General features: G+C 37.7%; 1 protein-coding gene and 1 long non-coding RNA gene across 4 annotated transcripts in view; one reads left to right on the top strand and one right to left on the bottom strand.

Moving 5' to 3' along the window:
* Positions 1-11,472, bottom strand: part of LOC111261987 (17-beta-hydroxysteroid dehydrogenase type 6) — a 13,063-nt gene extending 1,591 nt beyond the window's left edge. The window contains exons 1-8 of the mRNA XM_022835921.2: positions 10,882-11,472; positions 6,831-6,926; positions 5,680-5,797; positions 3,581-3,642; positions 2,180-2,336; positions 1,379-1,520; positions 1,032-1,205; positions 192-407 (exon numbers count right to left, since the gene is read on the bottom strand). Of these exons, the coding sequence (XP_022691656.1) occupies positions 192-407; positions 1,032-1,205; positions 1,379-1,520; positions 2,180-2,336; positions 3,581-3,642; positions 5,680-5,797; positions 6,831-6,926; positions 10,882-10,917 (1,001 nt within the window). The 5' untranslated portion in view covers positions 10,918-11,472. The remainder of the gene's footprint in view (positions 1-191; positions 408-1,031; positions 1,206-1,378; positions 1,521-2,179; positions 2,337-3,580; positions 3,643-5,679; positions 5,798-6,830; positions 6,927-10,881) is intronic.
* LOC111261990 (uncharacterized) overlaps positions 1-14,197 on the top strand; it is a 21,105-nt gene extending 6,908 nt beyond the window's left edge. The window contains exons 3-4 of one of the 3 annotated variants that reach the window (XR_002681319.2): positions 9,787-9,975; positions 11,578-14,197. This is a non-coding gene — a long non-coding RNA (uncharacterized LOC111261990). Of the gene's footprint in view, positions 1-219; positions 335-9,786; positions 10,276-11,577 lie in introns of those variants that run through there. The other 2 variants (XR_002681320.2, XR_015311763.1) reach the window with 2 other exon arrangements.
* Positions 14,198-14,785: the final 588 nt, after the last annotated feature.

The following is a 14,785-nucleotide window of genomic DNA, read 5'->3' on the forward strand; positions in this document are numbered from 1 at the left end:
TATTATCTTCTCTTGTTTACGTAGCTTATTCAAAGGCTAAAAGCGCTATTAACCTTTGAATATAAATAAGAGGAGGTAAGGGCAAAGAACAGTAATATCAACACGAGGCAAAATTGACGCATTTGGTTGCTGTCGAAATAGCTCCTATGGTTCTCTGAGGTCGCGGACATTACCTTTGTCCAAATACTAACCTATAATGTCTCTTGGGTTCCCGATCAGTGACAGCATTTACCATTTGATCGACAACCTCATCAACGTTCGCCCTTGAAACCCGTCTGAGGCAGGACAGTATCCACTGAAAAGCTTGAGCGGGATAGTCGCCATATTCTTGTTGTATCTGCAGCGGAACGTCTCTTCTGAATCGACTCATCATGTCTTGTTGCGACTCGTTAAAATTTATTGCAGTTCTGGAAGACGTAGGAAATGAGAGCCGAAATGCTTATCGTATGACCGTTGCTGATATACGGTGTGACCAATAAACTGGCAGACTCATCACAGTGAGGTGGAAGAGGATATTCCTAAGAACGATTCCTCGTTCTTAGGAATATCCTCTTATTCCGCTACTTTGTATTTTTATCTACTGATGCCATTGAGGATGCTGCTAAGAGGCTCCTTGCGAAAACGAGTCGACAATTAGAACGCTTTATTTAGATTACACATAAAATGCAAATGAACCTGCCCTTTCGTTCGAAAAATTCTAATTAAGCCTTATTACGTACCGAAGATCAGATCCATGATTCACATGAATTGGATTCACCATCGGAATCGGTGAATCCAGGCAGAAACGGATTTTTCATATAATAAAATTTCTCTTCAAATCACTATGTACTAATGAAATCTTTGTTGATGATTGACCGTGTCGTATTAGATGTAGCTTTTGTAACCTATACATGATCCTTTGTAAACATTATAGTCATATTCAGGCCGTTTTTGTGGTCGTGAGTATGTCAGAAAAAACTCACTTTACACTATATGATTGATTAAAAAATCAATTTAAACGGATTTAAATTACAAATGAAATTGTAATTTACCTATAGTAGAATGGTTCAACGGTGGCGACATGAAGACCCCATTTAGCCATTTCCCTGCGCAGCCCATCAGCCATGGCTATCACGGCCGCTTTTGTCATCGAGTAGGGTACAATAGAACTGCTCGCGATGCGGCCCGCATAACTAGCGACAAGCACCAAACGACCTCGCGAATTTCTGCGGCATAGAAGATGGAAAGGCAGAAAAAAAGTGAATAGGGCTCAGATCGTATGATTAGGTCTAACGGAAGATCACATATTGATAAAGTTTTAGGGAGCTGTTTAGCTGCCAAGCTGGCTGTGATGGAAATTAATTAGAAAAAATTTTCAGCAGATTACTGCGTTGCTTACCTTAGGAGAGGCAAAAAGGTCTTAGATACACGAACTACTCCCATCACGTTGACGTCGAACAGGAATTCAATGTCTTTAATAGGGATCCACTCAAACTCTAGGAATATGTTCACGCCAGCATTTGCTATCACCGACCAGAGTTCTGCGAAAGAAATAATGTGTCTTTGTAATATTTGTTAACTCCTAACTGCCGCGCTACGCTATTATTTCGTAAGGAAGATGCTTAAGGGTAATGACGCGTTTGAAGGTCATCGTGTTAAATGGTGCACTGTTTCGTTTCTTGATTGACGCTTGGAAACTCTATTGAGAAAGCTCAGCTGTTTGGGCAATTAAAAATTAAATTAAAAAGTCCATTATTTGAAGCAGCATAAAGCAAGCCTTCAGCAAATGATCACTTACGAAGTAACAGGATTAATATTGCTGGCGAGGGACTAAGAAAGAAAATTATTTTGTGTCCGTAATGAAGTCATTTTCTGTTCTTAAAAATTCTGCGGTCCTATCTTAGTATGCTGCTGCCTTTTTTCCGCTCCGTTATATCACTTAAATGCTGCATCGACCTAATTATCACTTATCTTTCACTCATCCGAACGAAGTAAACAAATTTTCGATAAATATCATAAAGAGGCCAAGATAATTTATGTTTGGAATGCTAGCTTGGAATCTTCTAAAGGCAAAAAGAAGCTGTCTCAGTGAGAGTGCCGTAAGCCTAAGGTTTGTCCAATCATATCAACCGATAGAGTGACATTTCGAAATACTATCGATCTCCATCGGATCAATTAACTATAACGACACAACACTAACGATTTCCATTGAGGTTGGCCTTGACGTAGCGTAATGCATCTTGTATTTGTTCAGCGTTGGTGACATCAAGCGGAATTACATGAAGTTTGTCATCAGTCACTATCAAACGCAGCCGCTGTGCGCCATCGGAATCCGGCTGAAGACAACCTGCAAATACCTGAAACGAATCAATAGTAACAAAACGTTGTGCCAGTACTTGTACAAGGGGCTAATACCGATCTGAGGCTATACTGTTCTGGATCGATCGAAAAAGCAAACGCTTAGGGAAAACAAAATTAATCGCAAATCTGTGGAAAAACACGGAATTTTTCACGTATTCAGTCATATATTCTGCTTCTGCTACCGCTACTATACGTGGACTTGTCATCTACATGAGTTGATCAATAATTAATTGGAAATAACAAGCTTGTGTAAATTGTTCGATAATTTTATTTCTTTTATTTATTTCGCACAGTTTGCATCAATATGTTAAGTTGTGGAAATAGAAGCGACGCTTTTTCTAAGTAGACCGTTTTACAGTCTCAAGTATCTCAGGTAATACAAGTTGCGTCGAGTTGGCGTTGACGTCAAAGACTAAGATAGTAGATGGCGGTAGTAGATGTTTTCAAATTATGAGAGTGCTTCTAGTCAAACTTAAGGTAGATCGCCTTGAGGATAGGTAAGATGTTTGTCATATTCAACAGCTTTATCACTGTAGTACTAGGCCCGTAAACAATGAGGCCAGTCCTGCTGAAGAAAATGCGCAAAAAATAATGCTCGTTAGCTGGTGGCCTATCCCGGACCGATAGAGAGGAAGGTGATGCTAGATGCTTGATAAGATTGCAAAAAAGTCGTGCGCGAAAAGCTGCTTTGCTGTGGTATATAACTCAATAGCTAAAAAGATTGCAACAAGCCAAAAATCAATCTAAACTATTATCTAGCTCACAATATCATTATCAATTATAATAATAATGAGTTATTATATAACTCATTATCTAGCACGACAATATCAAATAACGCACATCTTTAGGTGCCCGGAGAAAATTGAGGGAAATCGGATTAAGACATATTAATGGATTCGCCCTATAAAAATGGCAAAAGCCCATCGGTCAAATGTAGGCATATTTAGTTTTTTTCATACTGTGTTAAAATATAGAAAATATTCGCTCCTGTTTTGGCTTGAAATAATACATTTTTAACCATTCACAACAATATGCACTAAACGTTTACGCTTGTACGACTATGTTTCATTGACTGGGGATTAAGTATAAGGTTTGCAGCTTGTTCTTTGGGTCATTTGTAGTATAACTTTCTAAATCTTACTCTACTTAAGAGAATCCGTTAGAAGGTACTTAAACGATCCGTATTTTTCTAGCAGTGCGTTGTTACCTCCTTCGAAAGCTTCTTTTAAGTGAAGCTCACCTGAAAATCTTCTCTTATCGCAAGACGCATAGCCAGCCGATGTCCGAAACCTGTATCACATCCTGTTGATGACGTAATATAACAATAATAGATTAAGCATAATTTATATATACGACATTGTAGAATTACAACCACTATTACAATGTACTGGCCAACAACTCGAATAAAATTTATATGGCATTTTATTAAGTTGCTAAATGTAACAAGTCCTTCTTTTGAGTTGTTCGAAGATGTCGAAGACCAGATAACTTAGTTCGCCTATGCTATAAGTGTCATTCCTGATAATTACGTTTCTTCAATATGACTAGCATTCAAAGGTATTACAGCTTCTATCTGGGACCCAAAATATTAACCAGTAATGCTCAAAGTATTATTTTTTCAGTCCGCGAATAGCTTTTTAATATAAAGTGCGCATAAATATTAAACATTCATAAGCGTAGACTCGTTAAAACTTGGCTCAAATATACTACACACTTTGTAAATTTTAGGGTGATAGCGGGCCCAAAATCCTAAAATGTGGGACTCAGAATTGCCAAGAACTTGAAATGCTTGAGAAAAACTGGTTTTCCTTTAAATTTCAAATACGACGCATTGTTTTCGCTATGACGAGCTTATTGTTTTGTCCTAAAAGGAAGTTGCCTTTTTGGTACCGAAAATAGCGGATGAATGGATGCCCGCTACGACGAACAGCTGGCCGAGTTTACTAGAACTTTAATGTCTCACCCTGTACATATGAGGTTGAAAAAGCTTAAAACCGCTGTTTCAATATCAGCAACATCTACTCGACAGCCGATCTGATTAGGTTAATGAACATATGTATATATTTCTTATAGGCACACATATTATTGGCTTTAAAATGTATTGGCAAAAGCTAAAGTCTGATTCGTAACTAAACTTTGCTTCCCTGTTAGCTATTCAAAAGCCAAATTTTAGATTATTGTGTTTCGCAAGCACTCTAACGTGAACGATTTGCGACCATATTTAGTTTTTTTTTTTTTATAACGAAAATGAAGCATTAAAAACTATATGTTATGTTCTATGGTAGACATGACGTCAAGTCCGCAAAAATAGTATCGAAGTTTTATAAAAAAAAAAAAAAGAACCTTTATTCTAGACGATCGATCATAATTAAGACGGATCAAATAATAAAAAAATATACTTCATGCTAAAGAGCCGCCTGGTCACGTATAGAGAGCTCGCAAAAGAGTTCCTGCACGAGCCACGTTGAGAGATCATTTAGAAATAAGCAGGCTTGCGAGATACCACATCCAATGTTAAAAAACTGTCTTTGTTAAACAAGGTTATCATGGGCTTTCGCTAAGAAGGAGTAGCGGTGCGGAAACGTATGGCGTGTACCCGACTCTTCGTATGAAGTCAAAAAGACCCGCGATAGATGTAGCGTATTTGGCAAACACTTCCTAACTGAGAGTACTGCTCTAGGGTAATTTGCTAAGTTCAAAAATAACATATTGGACCTAAATGACGCATTCACTCAATTTTTCGAATTTTATAATGATTACCTTGAGTCTTCGAGACTCTTTTTGGAAGAAGAATAATTGTCAGATAAACCAATATCCCCTTAATGTAGAGTTTGCGCCGTACAAGTAGTAGACATCTTAATTTTTCGTGCTATTCTTTGATACCGGCAAAAAGCCATAACCGCAAACTAATTCATATTTCATCGAACATACCGACCGCCACAAAAAGCAGGGACCAGGTAGAATTTTATGACGCACGCGATCAGAGCCATTGAAATAGAGTTGTCGAACAAAAAAGGATCTCAACTCGAATGTTAGGTATTTCATTGAGAGACATATACACATACCACTGAAGTGATTCACTACGCTTTATAAATTTAATGTGCTTCCACAAAATGATTGTAATCCTGAAGCTTTTAAAGGTTTTTTATTTTTTGGTTAGAAAAAGATCTTGTAACTAGCATAGACAGCATGTCCGTGTTTGAAAAGCAAATATCAGGCTAAAGGGTTGCATATATATACGCATATTAAAAAATGTTAGCTTTTAAATTAAATCGACAAAAACGAATGAAAAATTCGATAAATGAACCAAGTGACATATTAGAGAAAATAATGCAATACCTGTAATAAGGACGGCCTTCCCCTTCGATTTTATACGAGGCCCTCTAAGGAACAGCTCTGTTGCAAGCCATCCAGATATAACGGCTGCTACTATAAGAGCACCTCCAAATCCAGCCGCCTGATCGAATACAGAGTCATTCGTATGGATTGCGTTAATTAATTAAATTTGTTAACCTAACAGCAGTTATAACAATGGCTAAAATATGCTAAATCTGTTGTTCTAAATCACCTATAAGTAGACACATCGACGATCCTATTCCGTGTCAATTCCCATGTCGTTAGTCCTGAAAACGGTCTGTCGATTATCGTGTCCGAGCCTTGATGAACACTTCTATACTGTTCATCAATTGCCAAGCGGAAAAACAATATCAACAAAAGCGACGCGCGGTTATTGGCTGTCACACTTTCTTGACTGATACTGAATTCAGGCAGCGCTATATACATATCTGATCGACCGCCACGTCCGTCGGGTCGTCCACTCCCGCATTCATGGAACAATTAGATTTTTCTAAAGGTTAAGTCTTATTGCTGTAGATCAGTTTATTAGTTGGCTATCCGAGTAATAATAAATTGCTTATTTTTATTTGCAAGGAGGTATACATACAGAAAATCAACCGTTTGTTTTGTGCACTACTACCTAAGTAATATGTGATCCTCCAAAACGTCCATGGTGTTGCGTATTATTTCTATAGGTTACAAAATGCACACATGCTCTGTATCTTTTACGAATATGAACCTACACAGTAATACCAATAAGTATCGATATTAATTTATAAAAGAAAGTATATATCTATTTACAATGGCTAAGATCAATAAATCCGATAGTGCCATTGAGAATTACTTTTCCTAGACACGACTGAAAAATGCGTTGTTTTTATAATGACTGTAAGTAGTACATCGCCAATAAAATACGTGCGATGAAGTTAAATTACTTCTTAAGCGTTTTGAATAAGTTAATAGCTTCCGATGCTGATACTGGCGGGATCAGTCGGCGATTGTTGATATTCGTTAAAATTAAATGTTAGTTAAAGCAGCTGTCTCAAATGAGTTTAGTGCTTCGTACCGATGGAATGATACACGCTGCTTCTATTTCACTACCCAGCGCGAAAATGTGGAAATAATGCTATATGTTTGTGTTGGACCGAGCTAACCTGTAGGACGGCTGACAGGTGAGGCAGCTGTTGTGCCAAGACTATTAGCACAAGTAGGGAAATCCAATAGGCACGGAACTCTTGCAAAACTGCAACCTGTAAATATTTAAAGCCAGCGATATTAATTCTCCAATATCACACAGACATTTTCGCGAAAGACAGCTAGAGGGCGTACACTTCGTTTCCCTTGAGTGGTCGGTATCCTTGGCAAGCTACAACATTCGTCACTTTTAAGGCACTTCTGCCTGGGCACATGGTATATGGTATGTTACAGATGTCTATTTGAATATGTGCCATTGTCATGTTGTCGTAGAGTCCGCATATTGGATCTGTGTACGATGTGCGACGCATCTGAACTTTTGTACACTTTCTAGTCGGACCCCTTTTTCACCTTAGCTAACCCTTAACAGTGACCATTGAAATTCTAGTAGCTAACGGTTGGGTTAAATAACGCAATTTCTCACGATACCAGTCACAATAATTTTGATTCTTTACATCCTCCGAAAGATCTACTTGTCAAGTAGTGATAGTGAAAATGACAGCGGCACGTGTTTTAAACGCCGCTGATCATATAGATCACTATGATTTTATTACTGAGCAAACTTTAAATTTCAACAAGTGCCTAATGAGTTTACTAAGTATATCCGCCGTCTGCCGTCAGACAAACGAAGATGGTAAATATTTCGAGACCCTTGACAGCTACAAAAATTGTATAATCGTTCAAGTGTATTACTGGCTCCATCGTGAAACACAACGATTACTAAAGTTTCGCTATGAAAACAACTTGAATCGCTTGAGTACTCGTCACGAAAAACACAAGTAGATACTGTAATTCTAACAAATTGGTTGTTCAAACGACCAATGTCGAATTCTAAATCACAAAAACGAGCCATGGAAGATAGGATGACAGCAAGGCTTTATATGAGACAGAAATCTGTAAGCCACATACAAGAGCGGGCTGGTCAGTTATTACTAGATATCACGAATGAAAAAATTCACTTCGTTAAGCCTATTGGCAAGAAAAATAAACAACATAAGCATTTTTTAAACGTGTATATATATATATATATATATATATAGACTGATCAAGTTGTTTATAAAGCATTCAAGGCCCTAATGAATATCAATTAGATTACTTTGTCACCATTCACAAATGCTGCGACTGAGGATCTCTGTCAAATGTTCAGTGTGGTGTAGAGAAAAACAGGTAACTTAAAAGAAGTAGCCGACCTGCCTCGTCTCTCCGCCAAACCAATAATTGGACACTTAACGGAAAAATCTAGCTCCACCTCGACATTGGAGTTGAATGTCAACAAAAGTTAAAAACCTATTCCTAAATAAAATAAAAACCTACCTAAAAAAAGATACCTGAGCGATGCGACCGGTGTTGCTCCACAGGCTTCGAAGTCAGCAAAGAACAAAAGAACAGAACAGTCTATCGTAGAAGTTCTCCAAGGAACGAACACCCAGACGGAAGAAACCCTAAACAAACATCCCTATAGTGTAAAGTAACTGCAAAAGCACTTCGCTGTTTGTACTTGCATCACCTGCTACCGCCGTCCAATAAATCGATGATGTTTTAGTATCGACAGAGATTCAAACTGTATTACACTTTTGAACTTCTACGCCGCATATAGCCCGGCCAACCTCTGCAGCGCTGTTTATCACGCGGTGACATTACTGTTTTCTGCAGCTATAGCCTAGCTACGATAACGTAATTACATACGGAAGAGAATTACGTAGTAATTAAGGGTGACGGATTAGGGGTTAGCATAATTGCAACGTATGTACGATCACCTGTAACAAAGCTTACTACGCCATCTGGAAGCGGTCGGACGCCAATGATTCTCATAAATAGTCCAAAAGTTAGAGACGAAATTTTGGCCGAATAATCGTCAAGAAATTTTGGGATCATTTAATTTGTAGACTGTCACTGACTCAGAAGTGCCGAGCGTCTTAGAATTCATGAGATTTCCAGCCACGGCAAGGAGAATGTGCTATATAGAAAATTTTTCTCCTAGTGAATATTATGTTGCTATCAAGATGAAAATCGCATTATGTTTACAAGGATACACCGCTTCAGAAACGATAACTCGAAGGCAGACAGTTGAGCGCTAACAAGCTTTTTGGGGGTAGAGCCTGAAAATCCTAAAATAGCCTCAACTAGTCGGACATGGTAGAACCTAAGATGTTCCACAGCACATTTCACCTTCGGGAAGGGGTAAAGGAAAAATCAACAACACGTCGAACCGTTTGTGGCGAAAAAAGATCGACATCCTATAAGTCTCGCCTCAAGAATGTGAAATTTATTAGAAAAGGAACGAGAGCCTAAAATCTTAGGAGGAACTCTGCGAAACGTTATGTTGAGCTTCAACGTTGTAGACCCACAAGATCAAATTTGCTCGGTTAAATCAGAAGTCTTCCAAAACCACTGCAGAGAGATCCTTGAGCTTAAAAATACGATTCCAGTCGAACTGCCTTGCAAAAACTCATGCCAGCTGTTTGAAAATCTCGAATGATCGAGCCAGAACGCATTCAGACCAGACAGAATCTAGATGCCGATGGTGTTTGCCCATTGCTGCAACGGCCTGTTCAAGGCTTGCATGAAGAAAAACGAGATTCTACACGTTTTGTATAATGGTTGTATAATGATTGTTATGCGTACGGGAAATCCAAAGAAGAAAGAGTTGCGAAGAAAAGCCCATATCGAGGAAAGAGTCAGGAAGGCAATGGTGTAGGACATGCCAAATGTTTATATTTCATCTCACACTCCTTTTTTGCGTCGGTTAAACAGACGTCGAGCGATAAGCACAGCAGCGTTCGCGGTTTGCAAAGGGTGATCGCTGTAGCTTAGAATAGTGTTTATTTCAAGTTTACCGAGACGATAGTGTAATATTTCAAATATCGGACGACACGTCTTGTTGATGAAGATAACACTGAGGATATTGATTTAAAGGTCAAGGGACTGACTCGCTCGCTGATAATGTGAGGCACGAGGAAAGACCACGAACGGGTCTTGCTTCTGCAGAGACAGTTGAGTCAGGAATTAGAGATTCGAGGCCATCATAAGCGTCGTTTTCTCACTGATCAAATTTTGGAGCCCAAGGCACGTGCCAGCGACTTTGGATCATTCTTCTTTGCCAAGGTATCATCAGCATTGCAATAGTAATATCAACTTGGATATATACTTGCATACCCTACCAATATAAAAGCTCATTGCTTTATGAAAATATATATACATATATTTATGCTTTTTTCTTTTATAGTTCTAGCTGACAAAGCGTTGTTTAGTTATAATTGTCGAGGATCACTGTTCGTTGTAATTTATACGAAATTAAGCTGTAAAAATCTCTAAAATGTAATTAAGGATTTTTGTTTACTCATCCTAATAAAAAAAAAAAAAGCTAATTTTGGCTTTTAAATAGTAATTAATGTGTGAACTGTTCGCTTTGTGTCATCTTTATTTCTCGTTCTACACCGATTTTTTACATGTTGGCGCCTTTTTTAGGCGCCATTTTTGATGACTAGATGTAAATCCGTCGCTAATTAAGAACACTTTTCTTTCTATAGGCGATAGCTTATGAACCCGCACCTGCTCTTTTAGGATAAAGGCAGATATACTCGTTTTAGGCAAGAAAGATAATATCAATCCCTTATGACATAAGATCGTAGTTTACCCTATAAGAGAAAATAACACGCGCCAAACGCCCCCGTTCGTCTGGTAAGACCCTGTAAGTTAATGGAGTGTAGCTGGACTAAGCGAGTTAGTAAAGAGTGTAATTATTACAGTGTACAATAAGTGTAAGTCGTCGTTTATTTTTCTGCTAACTATAAATGAAGGAGATACGGTGGATGAGAAACTTGTATGATGCTCGCTTAATTGCTCTAAAACGACAAAACTATTTATATACAGCGGCGGGCTAGCAATGGGCTTTCTTAAATCCAAAAGGTTTTAGAAAGATTGCTACATACAAGACGGTTATCCCTAAGTTAGATATTTTAATAATCCGGAAGTGAGCCTCTAGCGTTAAGCTTAGCGTTGATAACTTACCAGTCCATTCTGGGCTTTACATAGAACGGGATGCATTGTTCGTGAATTGCATTCACACAAAAATGATGATCGGAAGTAATAATCATAATATGAACATTCTCTTTAAATGCAATGACGTTTGATGCACGACAACGATATACATCCACTGAATTTGGTCTTCGTTCTTATTTGATACTATATGTATGTTGCGTATTCTGAATATTTACGTAATCCACTCTTCACCTCACGACAGTCTGACACTTTGCAGAATAACTTTGTTAGTACTCAAACTAGTCAGATACCATACATGGCTTTAAAGCTATACGATATAATCTTCTATGAATGCCTCAACGATGATACGTCTTGCCAGATTTTACCACCGTTATTCGCTGCCTCGTCCGTAAGCATGAAGAGCGTCTGTAGGACAGCTCTATATTTATGGAGCCCCTATATCTTGGTCTATAACAGTAACGGAAAATCTTTTCAATCGTGAACGCAAAGAAGCAGCGCTTGTTTCGAATTCAGGTCGGCTTCACACAGAATTTTTTCTGCTTATCACATTGTCGAAATACAGAACGAACACAAGCACCGCAAGCGCGACTGGTGTGATCTACACACTGGTTGAAAATAGCTCTGTTGTAGGTAAATTTGGCTAGACCCGTTTTTGCGATTCCTGCTTGAAGACCAGTTACTTACGGTCGAATTCTATGGCTTCAGGAGCCTTCGTATTGATGGGGAAAGGATACCCGACGGAAAGGAGGACGCTTCATTTAAGAACTCCGGTCGGATGCCGTCATCCGCTGTTGCTCGCAGCCGTCGTGGTAACTGGCAGCAGTCTTCCTAATCGTAGGAAATCTATAGACAATATATAAAATATAGGTATCTGGCTGCAATTTTATTACTATGTAAACCTCACAGAATTCAGCTCACTGACTTGATCAAGAATTTACGTGTTAATGACGTCCTTTTCATGGGATAACAATATTTTATGTAACAATTTTATTTAAAACTTGCAATTTTCAATTTAATTTAAACGCTCATTCTTATTGCTTAACGATAGGTGTAACCAGTAAGTGTAACCAATTCGAACTCTTCGTTTAAATAATAACAATAACAGTTTGTTGGTTAGGCACATATTTATACTTGAACGTATTGGATGGACATACTACAATAGCATACTATTACAATGTATGAAACGATTTTTCAATTTAATATAATTCAACACTTTAATGTAGATATTGTAAAAAATATAAAAGTTTCCTATTCATATGAAGGGTCTTGCTATGTGAGAAAATAGGAAAAATTCGTATTAAGGCACATCATGGTGCCAGCTTATTTTGTTGTTGTTGCAGAAAATTTAGCAACCGTATACAACCGCAACCTATATCGAGCGAAATCCGACTAAAAAACTGTCAATAATGTAAACATCCAGTTTTGGTCACTAGTTTAATATAGCTTGGTACAGTTCCATCTGAAATACCTTGTAGTAATCCTATATGCCATTCCACCAATGTTATATAATATGTTATATAATAATACTAATGATATAAGCAATGGTCGCTCGCAGGTATTCTTCCAATTTCGAACCACTTCTTTTTGGCAGGTATACGATAAGTAAGTGGTAACTGAAGGATCAATCGAATTATTTTTTTTGCACATACAAAGTTTGTCTCGCCTAGCGTTCACGATACTGAACAAGCGGGACGGCTAAACTACGCAATAAAGAATCGTCTGAGTATAGAGCATATAGCGCTATTCCGACCCTTGACGAGTGCCATTCTTATAGAAATGGCCATTGTTGAAACTACTGTGTAATATATGCACAGTTCATATGATTTTTTTTTCAAATTTTCTATCAATTCACAATGGATTCGTATAATAATCTGTCATCATTTTTTTCTATTCTATATGAACCTTCAAAGATAAAATACAAGGACATATTTTACATATACAAAATACTACGATTGACCTACTGGAAGGCCAAGATGCGCCTGAAATGGTTTAGTGGATGAGGAGAGCAAACGTGAAATTCGTTCCGTTTGGTTTATATCGATGTTTCTTTACCAAAAAATCGTGTTCGCGTGGGGTGATAACAGAACGTAGGACTTTGGTACGACTCATTTGTCTGACATATAAACGTCGACCCTATAGATCGGGAGTTGCGATGAAAAGAGAAAGCCAAGCTGTCGGGTATTGCCAGCAGTTGCAGTTCCGTAAAGGGCTATAGTTACCTAGAACTGGTGCGCAGGTCCAGACGGATTTTTCTTACTATATATATGATTATTTGTTTCAGTAACGGACGTCATTATTACATTTATTTTGACATAAACTTCTTTTAAAGACAATGTCAGTAGGTCGGTAAATAGTGACAAGTGATGAATATTTAAGGGTATTCACCCGCATAGGTTGAGGTGTCATAGACAACCTTCGAGAATTAGTCTGTGGTGTTCCGTATCCCAACAACAAGATGTACATTTTCTTGTTCATGATCATTTTCTAGCTGTACCATTTTGCAATGTTGTTACGCTTTTCATGTTTATACTTTTCTATAAGTGTGCTTTAATCCAAAGATCAAAATAGAGGTATTAGTTGGTGTATATTCGATCGAATTTGATCGGTATTCTTACGTATCTACTAAACACCAACTGTCTTTATAGCATTTCGTCAAACATATTGCAAGCTTTTGCTTGATCGCGTGAGACAGATAGCTTAATCGCTCTCGCAATTTATGCCTATATAAAGCATAGCTTGTTGTTCCGGTGCTCGGAATTTTCTTTTGCCAAAATCCTGCTATAGACAACAACTGTAAAATAGGGTAATAAAAGATATTTACGATGAAGACTATATTACTATTATTATCATCATTACATCTCTAAGTTGAGCAAAAGGAACCGGTTGTCTATTAATATAAATGTTACAACACGAAAAATCGAATATATATTTTTTATATATATTCGATTTTATAATGGGAGTCTTCCTTAATTGATTACTTTCATTCATATTTGCACCCAACCAACAACCCGTTTAATTCAAAACAATCATTTTGTCGATACAGTAAAGGGCCATTAGTATTTATCGGCCCTATACAACTTTAAATGTAGATGGTAATTTTGTGTTAAGCTGGTAATTTTTCTATGCCAATCAATCATCTTCAAAGACCTAACATCTCAATTTAAGCTGTGTGATCTTTAATTTTATGATACACTTGTGTCGTTTAGAGTTTTCATTCTGTAATGGATCTTTGGAACCTATTGTTTCCAGCTATAATAATAATATCTAACTATGTACAAGAACGTCACTATATATTATCTAATAAAGTTTGAAATTTTTAAATTAACGTAGACTATTAGCTACTGTGTGAAGCGGTAGGTCGATCATTTGGCGTAAGCTGATACAGAACCAAGGGGCGCTAACGTTAAGTTACGTAAAGCTCCATAATCGTGAACAGCACAATCGAACTTTTTACCCTGCAGAAAATTTGAGTCTACTAAGCGGGTTTAAAAGGCAAACGGGCTTCTAATATTGGTATTAGGTGTAATAGTATGCCTATTATAATGTTCAGTGGAATGTAAACCTTCAAAAATGCTTGTTCCGTTTTTCTACATTCTACATGCCGTTTTTACGGCGGATTGAACTCTATCGCGATTATGTAGGTTTTACAAAATATTTATCACATCTGCCAAGGTTCTGGTCTAGATGGAGGGAAATAAAAATAATCAATTTTCCGTGCCGTAGTTATTGTACTTTAAAAATGCATTCGTCGTGAACGCAGCCTAAAGGTGTCGCACAGCGTTAGTGCCTCTAGGAATACATCACGCGTGGATATTCGTCTACTGCGTCTGAGACACACCCAGAAACCCTTAATGTTATTTTTTTTTGCACAAAACACGTATCTCTTAGAGTTTCATGACTGCGAAAAGACAAA

Source organism: Varroa jacobsoni, unplaced genomic scaffold (assembly GCF_002532875.2).
Source record: "Varroa jacobsoni isolate VJ856 unplaced genomic scaffold, vjacob_1.0 scaffold_621, whole genome shotgun sequence".
Taxonomy (NCBI): Eukaryota; Metazoa; Arthropoda; class Arachnida; order Mesostigmata; family Varroidae; genus Varroa; species Varroa jacobsoni.